Genomic DNA, 20096 nt, shown 5'->3' with positions numbered 1-20096 from the left:
TAAAATAAGTTTTCTATTTTTTATCATAGTATACATTTGTTGTCATCAACTATAATACATATACAGTCAAACTGAGTGACCGACATTTTTAAATGATTCGGGATACCAGAGCAGTACTGTATAACTGAATGAGACTACAGCACAAAGTAATAGTATAGTATTACCAGTGTATGTTACAAGAAGCTGAATAATTTTCATCGGAAACGGTGATTTATTCAAAAACATTCTTCTAAACAATCAAGCAGTAACAAAGATAACACAAAGAAAGCTACTTGTACATAAAGAGCAATGACTAAACTTACATTCATGCAGAAATCATATAAAATTTCTGGAATTTATTATTCATCTATGAACTAGACTCACTTCCTGTTGATAGTCTCGGATTAAGTCATGTGACATCATGCAATTGAATAGCTTCCGTCGCGAGAATTCCCGAGAATTACTCGCACTTACAAAATGGAGGACGTCACGAGAGTTGTTAAGGTAAAAATTTAAACATTTATTGTTTTGCTTTACTAACGCCGTTAGTTCCCATTCTGTCATTTGTTAAGATATTTCTTAACACCTCTTGTTAATTAAGGTGATATTTCAAGTAATCTTGCGTCAAATTTGCCTATTAGAAAACGATTTTTGCTCTGTTTTGTCGAATTTTGATATGACAAACAAAACAAACAACTAAACAGCTGATTATAATAGGCATGTCAAGGCCACCAAGGAAGTTTTTATGATATTTTATAATTTTTTATGTTGCCTGTTACAAGTGTTATAATATTTACATGTTTAATAAAACTGTAAAGTATTTCATTACATGTATCAAGTATGCTAGCCTCTTGTTTCATAACAAGAGGTCAAAAACTAGGCTGAATTCAGTTATTGATTTATGATTTGTATATATGCTAATAAATTAAGTATCTGTCTAGGGTATTCTTAAGGTTTGGTTTAATTAGTTTACAAAACAGGTTAAGCTATACTTTTAATTGTTACATAGTCACATTATTGAAGGGTTAGCCTTGATATAGTTATTCACTTATTGCGTTAATTTCGTAGATAACAGTAAACATTCTTGTTGATTCAGTCAAATTAAATTAGAGAATATAGATAGTCGTTAGAAATATCACATTTTGGATTGATATAACTGATACAGAAATATTAAAATGTACTTTGTACTTGGTGATCAAGCAAGTACAATTGTGATTCGAACATGAACTTATATAAGTTATAATAAAATATTTATGTAAGTTATCATACTTAAAAGCTTGGTAAAAGTAAATTTTCATAAATATGCAAATTTATTTATTAACATTAGAATACTGCTAATAAAAAGCTAGTGTCTAAACCCCATAATGATATTGATAACATTTTTATACTCCCCCAAGGGGAAGCATATAATTGCCACTTCATCCGTCCATCCATCCCGAATTCTTGTTACGAATATTTCTCAGCAACCACTGGTAGGAATTTAGAAATGCTTCACTGGAAGCTTAACTATAAGGAGGAGATGTGCATGTTGTCTTTGTGTTCACAGACTTATTGTCCTTTGATTATTCGACAGTAGCATACAGTACAACAATTATTCTTGTCTGGAGTATTTCTCTGCTACCACTGGAAATAAGCAAAACTTCATAGGAAGCTTTACTATCAAGAGGGGATGATCATGTGCATATTATTTTTGTGTTAGGGTCGGATAATTTTTCACTGAGTTATTGCCCTTTGATTATTCAACAGTAGTATACTGTAATACAATTCTTGTCTGGAGTATTTCTCAGCAACCACTGGTTGGAATTTAGCCATAGTGATACTTAAAAGGAAGCTTTACTATCAAGAGGAGATGTGCATGATATTATCTCCATGTTTCAGTTGGATCATTTTTCACTGATTTATTGCCCTTTGATTATTCAACATTAGTAAACTATAGCGCCGTCATAGTCAAGAGTATTTCTGAGCAACCACTGGTTGGAATGTAGCCAATTTTCATAGGAAGCTTCACTATCAAAAGAGATGGGCTTATTTTTTCCTGTTTCGGTCCGATGATTTTCCGCTGAGTTATTGTCGTTTGATTATTCAACATTAAAATACTGTATGTTACCATTTCTTACCCAGTGTAATTCTCAGCAACCACTGTGGAATTTAGCAAAACTTCATAGTAAGCTTGACTATCAAGAGAGATGCGCATATTGTCTTCAGGGTTTGGTTGGAAGATTTTTCACTGAGTTATTGCCCTTCAGTTATTCAACATTAGTATGTACTATAGTACTATGTTTTGTTAAGAGTATTCCTCAGCAACCACTGGTTGGAAATCATCGAAATTGCACAGGAAACTTCACTCCCAAGAGGAGATGCGCATTATATCTTCATATTCTGGTCAGATGATTTTCACTGAGTTATTGTCCTTCAGTTATTAAACATAGTAAACTTCAGCACCATCTTAGTCAGGAGTATTTCTCAGCAACTACTGGCTGGAATTCAGGGGAAATTTCATAGGATGCTTTACTCTTAAGAGGGTGTGTGCATATTTTCTTCGTGTTCCAGTGGAATGATTTTTAAATGAGACATTGCAGTTTGATTATTCAACATTAGAAAACTATGTGCCCAGTCAGTGAATTCCACTTCATATTTTGGGGAACATTCATCAGTTTACTGATATTTTCTTGTTATCATGTTATCACCAAAATGTATTATCATTTATGGGGTTGTCATTTCCAAAAATGAATGGTTACCATGGGAACAATCAAATTATATCTAGTTAAAAAGAGGTAATTTTCATGGCAATTTTTTTTTTAGCTCACCTGAGCACGAAGTGCTCATGGTGAGGTATTGTGATCACGCTGTGTCCGTTGCCCATGCATGCTTGCATCAAGTCGTCTGTTGTCAACATTTGTGTTTAAACGACATCTCTTCCAAAACCACTGAATGGATTTTGATGAAACTTGGCCATGATGTTCCCTGGGTGGTCCTCTGTCAAAGTTGTTCAAACCGTTCCGCTTGGTTGCACATCGGGGATGCCAGAGCTAAAATAGAAAAATCTTCAAGCAACATCTCCTCCTAAACCGATGATCCGATTTTGAAATAATTTCACACAAATGGTCTTTATGCTACCCTCTACCAAGATTGTTCAAATTATACCGATTCGTCAAAAAACATGGCCGCCAGAGGGCGTGGTCACTTTTCCCTATATGTATGTAGTGGAAACTTTAAAAATCTTCTTGTATGAAACTGCCTGTCCGATTTTAGAATAATTTTACACAGATTGTCCTTGTGTGACCCTCTACCAAGATTGTTCAAATTATTTTGATTCGTCAAAAAACGTTGCCGCCAGAGGGCATGGTCAGTTTTCCCTGTATGTATATAGTTGAAACTTTAAAAATCTTCTTATATGAAATTGCTTGCCCGATTTTAAATTAATTTTACACTAATGGTCCTTGTATGACCCTCTACCAAAATTATTCAAATTATTTTGATTCATCAAGAAACATGACTGCCAGAGGACGTGGTCACTTTTCCCTATATGTATATAGTGGAAACTTTAAAAATCTTTTTTATGTGAAACTGCTGGCCCGATTTTAAAATAATTTTACACAAATGGTTCTTGTTTGACCCTCTACCAAGATTATTCAAATTTTACCGGTTCGTCAAAAAACATGGCTGCCAGGGGGTGTGGTCACTTTTCTTCTCTGAATCAATAATAGCTAGAGCCTTGATATTTGGCGTGTGATATCAGATTTGTAATGTGTACCATAATTGTTCAAATTATTGCCCTAGGTTCAAAAGTGTGTGTGACATTTTTAGCTCATCTGATTTTTTGAAAAAAAATGATGAGTTATTGTCATCACTTGAGCGGTTGTCGGCGTCGGCGTCTGCGTCGGCGTTGCCTGGTTAAGTTTTATGTTTAGGTCAGCTTTTCTCCTAACCTATCAAAGGTATTGCTTTGAAACTTGGAATACTTGTTCACCATCATAAGCTGACCCTGTATAGCAAGAAACATAACTCCATCTTGCTTTTTGCAAGATTTATGGCCCCTTTTGTACTTAGAAAATATCAGATTTCTTGGTTAAGTTTTATGTTTAGGTCAACTTTTCTCCTAAACTATCAAAGCTATTGCTTTGAAACTTGGAATACTTGTTTACCATCATAAGCTGACCCTGTACATCAAGAAACATAACTCCATCTTGCTTTTTGCAAGAATTATTGCCCCTTTTAAACTTAGAAAATCAGTTTTCTTGGTTAAGTTTTATGTTTAGGTCAGCTTTTATCCTAAACTATCAAAGCTATTGCTTTAAAACTTGCAACACTTGTTCACCATCATAAGTTGACCCTGTACAGCAAGAAACATAACTCCATCCTGCTTTTTGCAAGATTTATGGCCCCTTTTGGACTTAGAAAATATCAGATATCTTGGTTAAGTTTTATGTTTAGGTGAACTTTTTCTCTTAAACTATCAAAGCTATTGCTTTGAAACTTGCAACACTTGTTCACCATCATAAGCTGACCGTGTACAGCAAGCAACATAACTCCATCCTGCTTTTTGCAATAAGTATTGCCCCTTTTGGACTTAGAAAATCATTTTCTTGGTTGAGTATTATGTTTAAGGAGGTAGGTTACCTTGTTACCAGGGTAAATTCAAATTAGTTGAACCGCAGTGATTTTTAGCTCATCTGATTTTTTGAAAAAAAATGATGAGTTATTGTCATCACTTGAGCGGTTGTCGGCGTCGGCGTCGGCGTCTGCGTCGGCGTTGCCTGGTTAAGTTTTATGTTTAGGTCAGCTTTTCTCCTAAACTATCAAAGCTATTGCTTTGAAACTTGGAATACTTGTTCACCATCATAAGCTGACCCTGTATAGCAAGAAACATAACTCCATCTTGCTTTTTGCAAGATTTATGGCCCCTTTTGTACTTAGAAAATATCAGATTTCTTGGTTAAGTTTTATGTTTAGGTCACCTTTCTCCCCAAACTGTCAAAGCTATTGCTTTGAAACTTGGAATACTTGTTCACCATCATAAGCTGACCCTGTACAGCAAGAAACATAACTCCATCTTGCTTTTTGCAAGATTTATTGCCCTTTTGGACTTAGAAAATCAGTTTTCTTGGTTAAGTTTTATGTTTAGGTCAGCTTTTATCCTAAACTATCAAAGCTATTGCTTTAAAACTTGCAGCACTTGTTCACCATCATAAGTTGACCCTGTACAGCAAGAAACATAACTCCATCCTGCTTTTTGCAAGATTTATGGCCCCTTTTGGACTTAGAAAATATCAGATTTCTTGGTTAAGTTTTATGTTTAGGTCAACTTTTTCTCTTAAACTATCAAAGCTATTGCTTTGAAACTTGCAACACTTGTTCACCATCATAAGCTGACCCTGTACAGCAAGCAGCGTAACTCCATCCTGATTTTTGCAATAATTATTGCCCCTTTTGGACTTAGAAAATCATTTTCTTGGTTGAGTATTATGTTTAAGTCAACTTTTCTCATAAACTATCAAAGCTATTGCTTTAAAACTTTCAACAGTTTTTCACCATCATAAGTGGACACTGTACATCAAAAAACATAACTCTATCCTGCTTTTTGCAAGAATGATGGCCCTTTTTAGACTTAGAAAATCACGGGTAGGACAATATTTCTATCACACAAAAAAAATCAGATGAGCGTCAGCACCCGCAAGGCGGTGCTCTTGTTTGTATTTCGTGTAATTTAATGTTTTAACTGCTACAATCTCAGTTCCGTTTATCTCTGTCCCTTCAAGTACATTTTTTATCCAGGTTTGAAGTACATGACCCTCTTAAGGTATTTTATATAGAAAGAAGAAGGAAAATACGGATATTTAACACTTTTCAGTGTATTTTGGTTTCATTGTTATCCGTAGAAGTCTGCATAATTAATAGTTTTACTAGTATGCGCATTAGCTTTCTAATAAAAACTTAAAATGTATATGTCGCGGGGCTTGTGTTTCCATGGTAACGCATTTTCTCTCATTTTTCAACAATTATGTATGAAAACGGGTTTTTCGACGGCTTCAGTGCCATTCTGTTATTGACCAATATGGCATATTTCAAATATGGGTAATATGATTAGCAAAATAACAAGAACTTTACATGGTACTATGTTTTTCTTAAACTTTAGAGTAACCATGGCAACAGAGATGTTTAAAATAGCTTATATGTTGCTTTTTATCGTAATTTCTTATAAAAAAATATTATATAAAATTATCTTTCTTGTTTATGTAGCTTTAAAACATCTTATTTCTAACGTTAGTAATATTTTCGTATGAATTGCAGTTAATTTAACAAATTTCACAGCTTAAAATACTTACAGCAGTGCCCGTCGTCTGACATTTTTATTGAAAAAATCGTTCTGCATGCTGCTATTATTCTCATGGATATTGTTGAAATGAAAATAAAAAGCCGAAGCTGTGTTCCTTAAATAGACCAGTGTCAACGCTTTTGAATTTTACAATTAGACATATAGGTCACGGGCTTCGTTTCCATGGTAACATCAATTTAATTCAAGACACCACAATTTTATACTGAAATTTGAACAATTTTAGAGCTTAGTTTTAGTATTTAAGTAACAAATTATCAACGGAAACTGGGAAATAGGTGTAACAAATCAAACTGTCCATTTTTTATTTGTAAATGACCGTAATAAGTTACTTTTCAGCCAACTATATTCCCAATCACATCAGTTACCATCATCCATTTTCTTACATTCCGCAAAACATTTCAATATAATTGCATAAAAGAATCAAAATATTGATCATTTTTCAGAGCAAAAGACTAATAAAAAGTATTTCAGCAAATAATGGCTGTTTAAAAACAGTTCAAATAAAGAAAAAGCACAGAATAACGTACTTTCAAAATAAAAGCTATTAATTTTGCGCGGTAACTGACACGTAACGTCATGACGTCATTTTAAGGAAACAATGTTTTGAAGCGTTTCTGTGGCAATTCATTCATTATTTCTGCATTATTAAACCATTAAACATAAGATCGGAGGCAGGTTCAAGATTTATTTCCAGAAGAATGGATATACAAACACATTTTGTTTGTCGTAAACGTCGTCGTAAATCGTCACGTTAGCTTCCGGTTGGACATGCGCACTTACAAAAATTAAGGTAACCTACCTCCTTAAGTATACTTTTCTCATAAACTATCAAAGCTATTGCTTTAAAACTTGCAACAGTTTTTCACCATCATAAGTGGACACTGTACATCAAGAAACATAACTCTGTCCTGCTTTTTGCAAGAATGATGGCCCTTTTTAGACTTAGAAAATCATGGGTAGGACAATAGTTCTATTATACAAAAAAAATCAGATGAGCGTCAGCACCCGCAAGGCGGTGCTCTTGTTGTAATATAGGCTAACATAGAAGAAACCTAACTCTGTTCTTGTACAAACACACTTGAAGCCTTGTACACAGGTGAGCGCTTTAGGGTCAATGACCCTCTTGTTATTTTCATGCAGTTGGTCCTGCTTTAGTGTTTTGTACCTATGAAAAATTGTCTTGGAGGGATGCATGGTAGACAGTACTTGGCCTTTCCAAATACCATAAATTATGTTACCACAAGATCTGAGACAATTTGATTAAGGGAAAGATTCTCAGACAACAACAGGGTTATGGCCCTTGACTGTTGAAATTGCCCTGTTTCCCACAAACACAAGAAAGGTCTGATTTCTTGAGGAATTTTCATGAAAAGTGCACATAATGTATATGTCCATAAGATTTGAGAAAAGATTGATCATGCAAGATAGCTGTAATAGCACCAGAGTTATAGCCCTTATGTTTAGCAGCTTGATATATTTCATGTTGTTAATACATTAGCAGTTACTTTCTTTAGCAGTCTTCGTGAATATTACGTAGAATGTACGTAGTCACAGTATTTTAAGGAGCAATGTTTCTTAGATAACAGTAGAGGTATAACCCTTGACAAAATTTGCGTTTTTACATTGCCAACCAATTAGAGGCAACTTTTCTTTAGCAAGCTGTATGAAATTTATACTGAATGTATATCCTCACAATATCAGTTTACTTGTCGATACAGTTTACTTGTCCATCTAAATTTGGACAGTACGATTAACTGTTAAAAGGGGTGCTTACCAAAAATACTGACTGAATGGCGAACAGTGCAGATTATGATCAGACTGCACACACTTGCCATCAGCAGGCTAAGGGTTAGGGCAACATTTATATTGGGCAATATTCATGATACTCACACAACAAGAAATCACAGACAAGTTCAGTAACTGTCTGATTGCTTAAATAGCACCAGTTATTTCCCTTGTTTTTTGAAAGTTGCTTCATTTCACTTTTAAGGCCAGATGCAAACAGCAAAAAGATCTTACTAAGGTTTGAATATGGGGAAAATTGCTCAAACACTATGAAGTGTATGAAGTCCTCTTCACCTAGTAAATATTCTTTGGTACAAGAGACTTAGCAAGGAGCTCACTTGTTCAAGTATTCTGATGAATGACACAGGAGAATCATGGCTCTCATATTATGAATTCTACTACTTAGATATGACATTATAAATCAGTAATTTAATTTTTTGTTTTGTTTGTATTTTAGGACGTCCTAAAGACAGTTGCACCTTATTTAGAAGATGCCCGTGTAAAAGTAAATGGTGTGTGTGATCAGATAGAAGGATGGCAAATAATTGCTTATACTTTTGGTTTCACGCTGATTCTGGTATCCTTGTACAACTTCATATTTGATGAAGAAAAAAGTAAGTTTTTATTTAGTGTCAAACTTCAAAGGAAATTAAAAAAGATATGTATGTATAATAAATAAGATTGACTATTAGAAACTGGTATCTCAGTAACCACAACATGAATCACACTTGGTCACTGTAATTGATTCGACATGCGTTGCAAAGGTAAGACCAACTTATTTTGCCCTTTTTTCCTTCTTACAAAGTTGTGCCTCTTTTTCTATTTAGCAATTTTTAGCTCAACTATACAAAGTATATGGAGAGCTATCCTACTCACCCCGGTGTTGGCGTCCTTCTGCATCCCCACCTAGGTTAAAGTTTTTTTTACACTTTCTCCAATATTTCATGAATTCTCCCTTTTTACTTAGAATTTCAGGTTAAAGTTTTGATACACTTTCACTCTATCTCAGTTATTACTAAATGGATTTGATTCAAACTTAAAATAGTTGTCCCACCTTATCACCCACATCATATGACACAAGGTGCATAACTCTGGCACCAATTTTTCATGAATTATGTCCCTTTTACTTAGAATTTAAGGTTAATTTTGATGCATTTTCACTATAGCTCAGTTATTACAAAATGCATTTGATTCAAACTTGAAGTAGTTGTTCCACATCATCACCCACAAGTATGACACAAGGTGCATAACTCTTGCACAAATATTTTATGAATTATGCCCCCTTTTTGCTTAGAATTATACTTATATAGTGTTTTGATACACTTTATCTTTACCTCTCTTATTACTTAATATGTTTGACACAGACTCAAGCTATTGTGTAATATCTTCATCCACCATTGAAGTCATTAAACACTCCTGTGACAGCTCCAGTTTCCTCAGCCGTGCCCAGTTTCACTATCCAGCATCGAAATAGTCGAGCAAGCTGTCTCCTGTGACAGCTCATGTTGTTAATTTTTGTGTATAAGCCTGTGTTCCAGTACCTGCAGGACTGGTAGGAATCAATGGATTGAAAATTCAAACACTTGCTCATACCAATGATTTGATATGCAGTACACATGTCATAACTCTGTTTTGTATTTGTATAAAGTTTAAAGTTATGCTTCTTTTTTTAAACCCCGTCACAAGTGGTGGGGATTATAGGAATGGTCTCCATCCATCCTTCTGTTTTCCATCCTTCTGTCTTTCCGCCTGTCTGTAACATTTTGTGTCTGCTTTCTATCTCCTAAACCCCTTGAAGGATTTTCATGAAACTTGGGTCCAATGATCACCACATCAAGACGATGTGCAGAACACAAGAGTCACCCATGTTGACTCAAGGTCAAGGTCACAACACAAGGTCAAAGGTTTGAGCCTTCTATTTTGTGTCCGCTCTGTATCTCTTAAACACCTTGAAGGATTTTCATGAAACTTGGGTCAAATGATCACCTCATCAAGACAATATGCAGAACTCATGAGTCAGCCATGTTGGCTCAAGGTCAAGGTCACAACTCAAGGTCAAAGGTTTGAGCCTTCCATTTCGTGTCCACTCTGTATCTTCTAAACCCCTTGAAGGATTTTCGTGATACTTGAGTCAAATGATCACCTCATCAAAATGATTTGCAGAACTCATGTGTCAGCCGTGTTGGCTCAAGGTCAAGGTCACAATGCAAGAACAAAGGTTTGAACCTTCCATTTAGTTCTGCTCTGTATCTCCTAAACCCCTTGAAGGATTTTCATGATACTTGAGTGAAATGATCACCACATCATGACGATGTGCAGAACTCATGAGTCAGCCATGTTGGCTCAAGGTCAAGGTCACAACTCAAAGTCAAAGGTTTGAGCCTTCCATTTTGTGTCGCTCAGTATCTCCTAAACCCCTTGGAGGATTTTCATGAAACTTGAATCAAATGATCACCTCATCAAAACGATGTGCAGAACTCATGTGTCAGCTGTGTTGACTCAAGGTCAAGGTCACAACTCAAGGTCTAAAGTTTGAGCTCTGTATTTCCTAAACCCCTTGAAGGATTTTCATGAAACTTGGGTCAAATGATCACCTCATCAAGATGATGTGCAGAACTCATGAGTCAGCCTTGTTGGCCCAATGTCAAGGTCACAACTCAAGGTCAAAGGTTTGAGCCTTCCATTTTGTGTCTGCTCTGTATCTCCTAAACCCCTTGAAGTATTTTCAAATTCATTGATTTCCTCATACATGGACTATAAAATATACTTAACAAAGTCAATGCTTCCACCCAATACCATCAACCCTTTCACTATCCATAACAGCGGTGGGGGATATAGCTGTCTTTCAGACTGCCTTGTTTTGAATTAGCAATTTTCATAAAAGTTTTCATGTGTAAGCTAGTACAATGTATCTCAGTAACTGCTTGCAGAAATGAATTGAAACTTTCCACACTTAGAGTGTAATGGTGCACATATACTATCTTTGTATATATGAACTAGTGTTCAAAATTGTTACCTCTTTTTACTTGTTGATGGCTATGTTTTCAATATTTTAACGCTTTTTAATAGGTGAGCATTGCTGTCCTCAAGCAGCTCTTGTTCTTTTTTAAGCTCAGTGATAATTGATATTTGTAGCTGATGTTCTGAGGAAGACTCAGTTGCAAATTTTTTATTTGTACCATCTGAATTAGGAATTGAGAAGATTTTATGTGGTTTTTTATGTATTTGTCAGATAAAACTGTTTTCCTTCAATATTATAAACTGACAGAATCTGTTATCTTCCTCATATAGGTTTAACATTCAGAATAAAGAGATCTTTCTTCAAATTTGTGAAAAGATTACCAATAATCAAAGATCAGATTGCTAAAGAGATTGACAAAAATGCCAAAGGAGTTGAAGAAGGCTTTCAGAAAGGTGTTGGCAAGATGAAATACATTCATAAGCTGCCGGCAAAGGGCTTGTCAGAGGTACATGTTTTTCTAATCTAAAACAAAATCAGTGATTTTGACTTTTTGTTTTCATTCTATCACCACCTTAATGACTTGTAACAAAGGTTACATAATGTTGACTTTCTTTGAATGTCTGACAATAGAACATGTAGCTTCTTGTTACATTTCATACCAAAGAGCCCATTGTAGTCATTGTAGAGATGAAATGTATAATATTGAGTTACAGTAGTTAGTTCTGAAAGAATATTTTGTTACATTATGTATAAGTAAGTCAACTTGTGTTGTACAGAAGTTGTTAAGAATGTACATGTGATTTGAAAATTCAACAGTCACTTTAATTTTAGAAATTGAAAATATTTTTAACAGTAAATCATGTTATAAATACAAGTTACAGATTTTCTTAATAAAAGTCCTATAGCATATGAAAGATTCCCATTGTAAAAGTGGTAGATTTGAGAAGGATAATGACTGGACTGGCAGTTTTTTTGTTGAAATTCAGTTAGTTTAGTTTATACTAATTACATGAGCAGATCCAGGATTTTTAATTAGAGGGCAAAAATCTGGGGTTATGTTTCCTGGAAAAGTTTATGGTCTTATTTTCAGTGAGTATGTCTGTGCACAAAGTTCATACCAAAACCTTTAATTACTAGAACATGAATGATAGGGAGTTTAAAATTCTTCCAGAATCATCTACTTCTAGAGAGCTGCTCGCCTGGTGTGCCCAACCTTTCCCTCTAGATCAGTTACAATTAATCATATTTATTCGCTGGATATAGATTGTTCTCCATTTTAAATGCACCAGAATATGTATCTGGAGTAATTCTTACTGTATATAATCATTTCCTTATCTCGTATATACCAAAAACTGAACCATACATCACAGATTGGAATCTAGTTTTGATAGCAATCTGTGTATAACTGTTATTCAGTTGCAGGAAGTTATTGCTACAATACAATGACAAATTAATGTGATGCATGCAATAACAAATTAATGTTTGATCAATGTGAAAGCTTTTATGTTTGACAAAGTCTGTATTGTAGACATATTTCGTTTGTCTGGAATTAGAAGATTAAATCTTGGTAAATGCTAGACGTAAGTTGTTATATAGCTTGTGTTACAGCATTGACGTCATCTATTTTAATTACGCAGACATATTTAGATATACCAATAGACTAGTTCTTTTGTTTAACATAACATGTGATTTCCTTTAAAGGCTGTTCACTGTTATCATTGTGAAACTACAAACTTTCCAAAATAGGTCTAAATGGGAAAAAATTGTCAGTAGCTTCATACTTCAATTAACCTTCAGTCGTCTGGCGGCAAGCCATTATGCCTTTGAGACCAGTGCAGACCAAAATCAGCCTGCACATCAGTGCAAGCTGATCATGGTCTGCACTGTTCGCTATTCAGTCAGTAAATTTTCAGTGAACACCCGTTCGAATAATAAATGGTAATTTGTCCAAATTGAATGATGGACCAATCCATTTTAGAAATTTACAGGCCAAAGTCTAAGCAAAAGACAGTAAAACATCAATCACTTGAAATCGGTGAGCCAAATACTTAAGTTATCCAAGGTTTGGATTGATCCAAACAAAAAATATATTAAGGAAAACAACCAAGGGCCAGATGATTTGCTTGAGTCATCGGAGAGTTTCACTGTGACTATTGTAGCAGGAAAGAAAATGCAGGGCAAAAAAAACAAATGAAAAGAAAACCCAGTAATTATTTGTAAAGTTTTAATGGTTTTTATTTCAGACAATCTTAACATTGGACAGTATTGATAACAATCAGTTTGTTTTTGTCCTGTAAAGATCTCGTGTACTTGTGGTTTTTCCTATGAAAAATTTTATTTTTGAGATATCTGATAATTACATAATTATTAATAGTGATGTTGTTATTTATATTGTTCATTTTCTGTTGTTTTTGTAAAAAGACAGAAATTTTGAATTCAGATATTTTTTCTGTATTCCAAAATGTTTCTGAATATACATATACATTGTCTAGACAACCTACAATTCATTTTTTTTTAAACTTCTAGACACACCTCATCTGTATTTAGTGTCACATTTATTTTACACATAATCCTTCTTTATTAGTAAATTTTGATAATTAAGCAGCCGGGGAACAGCAGAAAACTGTTGATAATGTTTTAATTTCATCAGTGACATTTAATGCATTGATAAACAGGAAACATAACTTCATGGCAATTACCATTTCCTCTATCTAACAAATGATCAGAAAATTCTGCCAAGAACAAAATGTAGTAGTATTTGTTTTAAAAGCCTGTAAAACAGTTCTGTTATTTGTTTTAGTGATTGCAGGGACATTTGTCAGCATTATTTTTATCATGTTACCCGAGCAGTTAACAACATTCTAGGATATTGCAGCTATTTTTAATCAATTTAAACTTATTCTCTTCCATGCTGAAAATGGACGGCTGACCTTTAATCCTTGCTCCTTACCTATGTTAGTTCTGACTGTACTTGAAGCTTAATGTGACATCCAGCATCCTTGGTTCTAACTGAAATTATCCTGTACTATAAAAGGCTAGAAAGTCGCTTTTATGTCCGCTAAACTGTGACAAAGAAGGCAAGTGTAAACACAAATTAACTGAAAAAAGGCCGTGCTCAATTTTGTTACTGGGAATTCAAGTCTATCTTAAGATCAGTGGGACAAAAGATTACCAGAATTCTAGCCACATGTTTGTCTTTAATATTTTACTTTTCTTTTTAACTTCAGAAAAAAATCATGGATGAGCTTGACAGATACCATTCATTAGGTAAGATGGTGAAAATTATTCTTGTATCCATTCTAAGTTATATAAATCTAAAAACTTCTCATCTCTACTTTGAAAATATTTTAGCTGCAGGGGCTGCAAAATCAGTTGTCCATCCTGCCCACTGCCTGTACAGACAAGTAGAATTTAACAGTGTTTTATCATATATAAACATTATATAGACAAGTAGAAACTGTTAATTTTATTATGATTTTATAGTTCACTTGAACACATAGTGCTTTGTCATATGTTTACATTTTCTCCAAAACAATGTCACCTCTTAAAACATTGTTCAGTTGGTGCTGTTGGCTACACATAAGGTCTGAGTAGAAAATCTTCTAACAAACATCTTTAATTGCTTATCTGATTATGAAATAATTTCCCAGAAATATTTGTTGATTGACCTTCTAAAGATTTTTCATATTATTCTGATTTGTCAAAAAGCATAGCCTTAAGTATTTTGGCCGCTTTTCCATATATGTACATAGTGGCGGCTGTGAAAATCTTTTTGTCAGAAACTGCTGGCCTGATTTCGAAATAATTATTTACAATTCTTCCTTGCAAGGCCCACTTCAAAGTTTCTTCATATTTTTTGAATTAGTGAAAAAAGACGACTACAGGAGGGGGTTGTCATTTCTATGTTATTTCAGAGAAAACATTTAAAAAATTATCAGAAAATGTTTACATGATTATATAATACTGGTACTTTCGCAGATATGTTCTTATGTTCATTTTAAAACCGCCAGTCAGAGCTTAAAATTAAAAAATGAAATTTCCTCCTAAACTACTGGATTTATATTAAAACTGTTTCACAGAAATGTTCCTTGGTTTATCCTCTGGAAAAACATTTCTGATAGAGTGTATGTGTGTGTGTTAAAAACATCTTTGTCAAGTAAAAAAAATTGTCAACTAGGGGCTATTTGATAGGAATGTTTCTTGGATAACTGTCTACAAAAATTGTTGCATTTTGTCAGTGTTTCAAACTCAGATTAGTGATCTATAGCCTTCCTGACCATCTTGTGTTCATACTGTTTCCTTCTCTCTAACAACCCAAGTGAGAAATCTCAAATACATAGAGTTTCTCAAAATGTGTTGCAAATTTTGAAGCCTATAACAGAAAAGAAGTGTTACTTATAATCCATAATAAGATCTAAAATTACAAATTGACAAGAGTGACAGGTTTACAAATATTTTCTTACCATTCAGAATGCCTGTGTAAGTAGTGGAGACTGATTTAGATATTTTTGTTTATCAACAGTGAAGGTAGACTGGTCTAAAGGCATGGTGTCAGGAGCAGTGTACAATGGTGAAGATAATCTTACAAATGTACTTGTTGAGGTAAGACTATCCCTTTTCGTTGTTGAAGTCAGAAATCCTGAATGTTGGTTGGTTTGAACTTTGACCTCTGTTGCTAAGTGTTTCAGATGATTAAACATCAAATTGATTTCCCTACACTGCAGTTCGCACACATTTAGTCACTAGTTTAATATTTTGTCTGAGGTCTTTTACTTCAAAGTGGAAATTGCTAAACCAGGATTTATCTCTTAAATAGACTACACAGACTGTAAAATGGTTGATCTTTTTAATTACATGTGTTTAAATGGTCTAAAATTTCAATATACATTCAGAGCCATTTAGATGTAAAAGTTCTTTTTGAAATTTTTATCGTTAAATGACATTTGATATCTACAACAATCATTTTGCATCTTGTTTAAGGCCAGTTTTTCAGTTTGATGAAATGATTAAGCCTTTGTATGTTGTATTGAATTTAGTGCTCAGGTTTGCTATGCAGATATTTTGTTTTATTTCAGGCATACAGAAAGTTTGCCTGGACCAATCCACTTCACCCTGACTTGTTCCCAGATATACGTAAGATGGAAGCAGAGGTTGTCCGTATGTGCTGTAGTATGTTCAATGGAGATGAAAAATCCTGTGGTTCTGTAAGTATTTCTTCACAGGATTGATTGTTAAAGGGAAACATCAAAGAGAAGTCATTAAAGGTTAATAACCTTTAGCCTCAGGGGTTCCACTAGACCCGAAAACCCAAGAGTCCCAGGACCCTTGGGCCCAAATTTTGAAGGGTCCTTTTCCAAAATACAGGAGTCCTGTCCAAACACGTCCATATAATTGACTGTATTTTTTTATTCAGTAATACGTAGATCTTTACCTAAAAAAACAATAAACCCAAGATCATGTTACAGCGTAATAAAAATGTCAGTTTCAGGTCATATAGTCTCATATTGTAAACTAATATTTATCAAAATTCATGTTATTTTGATAAGGTTTTTCTTCGATATTTCATTTCATTTTTAATAACAGAACAGAGTGCTATATAACACTCTATAAAAATGTATCCAAAATGTACTATCCGGATACTGGTACACTTTCAGAATGTCATCAGAAAGTAGTTTTCAGCCAACTGATCTTAAGATAGACTTGAATTCCCAGTAACAAAATTGACCACGGCCTTTTTTCAGTTAATTTGTGTTTTTTTAAAGGAATTATGGAAATATGCGTATGACATCGGGTGTAATAAGACCCGTGAACGGACATTCTAAACTTATTTTTGCTTTCAAAATTCATCAAAATTTATGAAGTTTCTTGTTGAAATTACGATATGATCACTAAACAATGGTCTAATTTAAAGTTGGCATGAAAAAAACCTTGCAGGGCACTTTTCAAATGCTCGGTAATCAGCTGCTTACGATAATTTAATAATTGGCGCCTTTTTTGACAGTACACAGGATTCGCTTTATCAATTAATTTCAACACTTCATTGATTCTTGTTACCTATGTGCACTCGCCGTTACGTAACTTGCTGATAAAAAAATCAGTGAGGCATGTTTACAGGAGAAAGGGCGGGATTTAGCAGAGATCAAAGGCAGAAAGGCATGACCGCGAGTGTTTATTTTGAATACACGTGTCTATCGTGGAAATAGTTTTATTGCAGGTTATTAATGATAATAGACAGGATTATCAAAGGAAAATGCCCCCGGGTCCCGGAGGACGCACAGGCAAGTATTCTGCCGGGTCCTTTGAGCGTCTTTTGAAAATCTTACGGGTCCGGACCCGGGATCCCGGGTTAAATGGAACCCCTGAGCCTGCTAAATTTCTAAAATGAACTTGTCCATCATTCAGTTCGGGCAATACCATTTATTACTCAAAGGGTGTTCACTGAAAATTAACTGACTGAATAGCGAACAGTGCAGACCATGAACAGTGCAGACCAAGATCGGCCTGCATGTAAGTGCAGGGTGATCATGGTCTGCACTGGTCGCAAAGGCAGAATCACTTGAGGCAGCAGGCTAAAGGTTTTATTCAGTAGAAGTTTCAAAATATGAAAGTTTCATGAAAAAAAGTTCATGTATGTTGAAACCATTTCAAAAGTATTCAGGAGAACAAAATACTTTAGAAATATTTTAAAGTTTTCATGGAAATATTTAATTTATAGTCTCCTTAGCCAGATTACACAGTTTTATTCCAGTGTTTAGATAGTCAATTTTCAAGGCTGTCATCTGCATTGTTGGAAAGAAATATTAGTAGTTAAACTGTTCTGTCCACCCAGGTACATAGCCCTGTTCGGATCAACTGCAGTGGATAGGAACCAGGTTTTATTCAGGGAAGTCTGAACATGTACCAGATATTCCTGAACGCAGTTTTTAGTTAGATGCTGAAAGCTGTTCTACTCTCCCCTGCATCCATGTCAGCATATGCTGCACCTTGATTAATGTTTTGATGCACTTTCACTTTATCTCTGTTTATTTCTTGATTTATTTTACTCCAAACTTAAAATAGCTGTTCGTCATCATCACCCACAACATATGACACAAGGGCAGTAATTCTCAAACCAGTATTTTATGAATTATACCCCATTTTTACTTAGAATCTCCGGTTAAAGTTTTGATGCATTTTCACACAATCCCTGTTAATGGATTTGATTCAAACTTGAAGTAGTAGTTGTTTAACATTGATCACCCACATGGTATGACTTAGTGTCCTTTAACTCTGGCAGAAATATTCCATTAATTTTGTCTTTTTAATACTTAGAAACTCTGGTTGATAATTATAATATACTGTTACAGGTGACATCAGGAGGTACAGAGAGTATCCTGCTAGCATGTCTTGCCTACAGAAACAGAGCTAGGGAAAATGGTATCAAATTTCCAGAAATGTAAGATTATACAAACACTATACAGAAATTCCTTACAACCACATAAACACATGTTTTGATTTTAGCAATCTGCCTATAAATGTTTGAAATAGGTGGCAATAAGATTGGATTGGTTTATGTCCATAATGGTTTTTATTTGCCATTTGCATTACTTTCAGATAATATTGTAATTATAACCAGATTCAATCTACAAGAATGATCTTGCCTTTCGTATAGGGTTCCCTAAGAGTTTGATTGCACAGTGATTTAAGGCAGTGTTTTGAAAATGTAAGTATTATATATGTATGAAATTGATAGAAGATTTCTGCGCATAAACTTTGATACCTTGTGTTTTAAAATAAACCAGTTCTATTTTATTTTACAGAATAGTTCCAGTAACAGCACATGCAGCATTTGATAAGGTATTTTTTAACTTTCAACGTTACGTTTGTGTTCTCATTGCCAAACTATACTCCTGTATTGCATAACTTAAATGTAATTTATGCTTTGTGTTTTTACATTGATGACAAAATATCTTAAAATGTATTTCAACTATTTTATGTCTGTTCATGTGAGAAATGAATTCAGGTCTCTTGAATGAAGCTAGTCTGTGATTTCAAGCAGGTTCTAACTCAAACCATTTAATTGGAACAACAAATGCTATACCACCACTATTCTGTCTTGTTTTAGTTTTAATTGAATGCAAAATGGTACCATGAAATCAGGTTTGTTTTCTGTTGCCAAGTGGTTGCCACTGACATTGAATTAGAAGCCTTCACCTCTGTAGGGTCAAAACCCTACTTGACTTTTAGAAATATTGCATCTGAGGAAGCCAACTGGAAGTTTAGTCAACTTAATAGCTCTACCAAGATCATTGCAGTACCTATTATGTTCCTTGGAGCATTTTTGGTCTCCCTGTGACATATAAACTTGTGTGACTATTTATAATGCACTTTTTTAACTAACGCTTTAAATACAAGTGAAAGCTTGAATTGTTGAAGAGCTTTGGTAACATTCTCAAAATCATGATTGGATCATAATAAATTAATTCCTAGATTATCATCCACGCCCATCCCATCTTTTTTATGACGCCCCAGTCTTTTTTTATTTTCAAGGAAATAAACTAAAAATATACAAACCGCAGAATAGTACTGTATAATTGTAAAAGAGTCGCAGTATAAAGTGGTCACAACACTCATATTATCGTAGTCAGAAACAACGTTCATTATCGTTTTCAGTAGGGGCATGTATTGGTTGAAATAGTCGATAGGCTATTTGTATCAATTTCCAAAACATTGCAGACGGCATTTATGATACGATAATCTAAAAAAAACATGCACTAATACAAAACCAATCGAAAACTGCTGAGTAACGAATAAGTATAGCCCAGCCAGTTGTTTTATGGCCTCAATTAATGAAACTGAAATAAAATTTATCCTATCTCCAAAAGTAGTAAACAGAAATAACGTTAATGTCCATGGTATTTTTCCATAAGTAGACTAGGTCGCAAATGCTCGCAGTATGGAAAATCACCATTGAGACATTGTGATTTCCTAGCTCCTAAATGCCATAAAGCATTTTTAGTCCCAACACTGTTGCCAACAAGGGACGAACACTAA

General features: G+C 34.4%; 2 protein-coding genes across 6 annotated transcripts in view; one reads left to right on the top strand and one right to left on the bottom strand.

Annotated features, from left to right (window-relative positions):
- Positions 1-399, bottom strand: part of LOC123564411 (PH and SEC7 domain-containing protein 1-like) — a 123247-nt gene extending 122848 nt beyond the window's left edge. For all 4 annotated transcript variants that reach the window (XM_045357976.2, XM_045357978.2, XM_045357979.2 and 1 more), the window contains exon 1: positions 303-399. The gene's annotated coding sequence lies outside the window, so the exon portion shown is untranslated. The remainder of the gene's footprint in view (positions 1-302) is intronic.
- A 26-nt stretch (positions 400-425) lies between these two features.
- LOC123564410 (sphingosine-1-phosphate lyase 1-like) overlaps positions 426-20096 on the top strand; it is a 41885-nt gene continuing 22214 nt past the window's right edge. For both annotated transcript variants that reach the window (XR_008369914.1, XM_053537052.1), the window contains exons 1-8: positions 426-483; positions 8559-8715; positions 11393-11568; positions 14291-14330; positions 15586-15665; positions 16139-16267; positions 18410-18498; positions 18863-18899. Coding sequence is in view for 1 of the 2 variants with exons in the window: in XM_053537052.1 (XP_053393027.1) it covers positions 457-483; positions 8559-8715; positions 11393-11568; positions 14291-14330; positions 15586-15665; positions 16139-16267; positions 18410-18498; positions 18863-18899 (735 nt within the window). In the remaining variant the exon portion in view is untranslated. The remainder of the gene's footprint in view (positions 484-8558; positions 8716-11392; positions 11569-14290; positions 14331-15585; positions 15666-16138; positions 16268-18409; positions 18499-18862; positions 18900-20096) is intronic.

The sequence above is a fragment of the Mercenaria mercenaria genome, chromosome 2 (genome assembly GCF_021730395.1).
Source record: "Mercenaria mercenaria strain notata chromosome 2, MADL_Memer_1, whole genome shotgun sequence".
In the NCBI taxonomy this organism is placed as follows: domain Eukaryota; kingdom Metazoa; phylum Mollusca; class Bivalvia; order Venerida; family Veneridae; genus Mercenaria; species Mercenaria mercenaria.
Note: the sequence above shows the minus strand (reverse complement) of the source record. Positions and strands in the feature narration are given on the sequence as shown.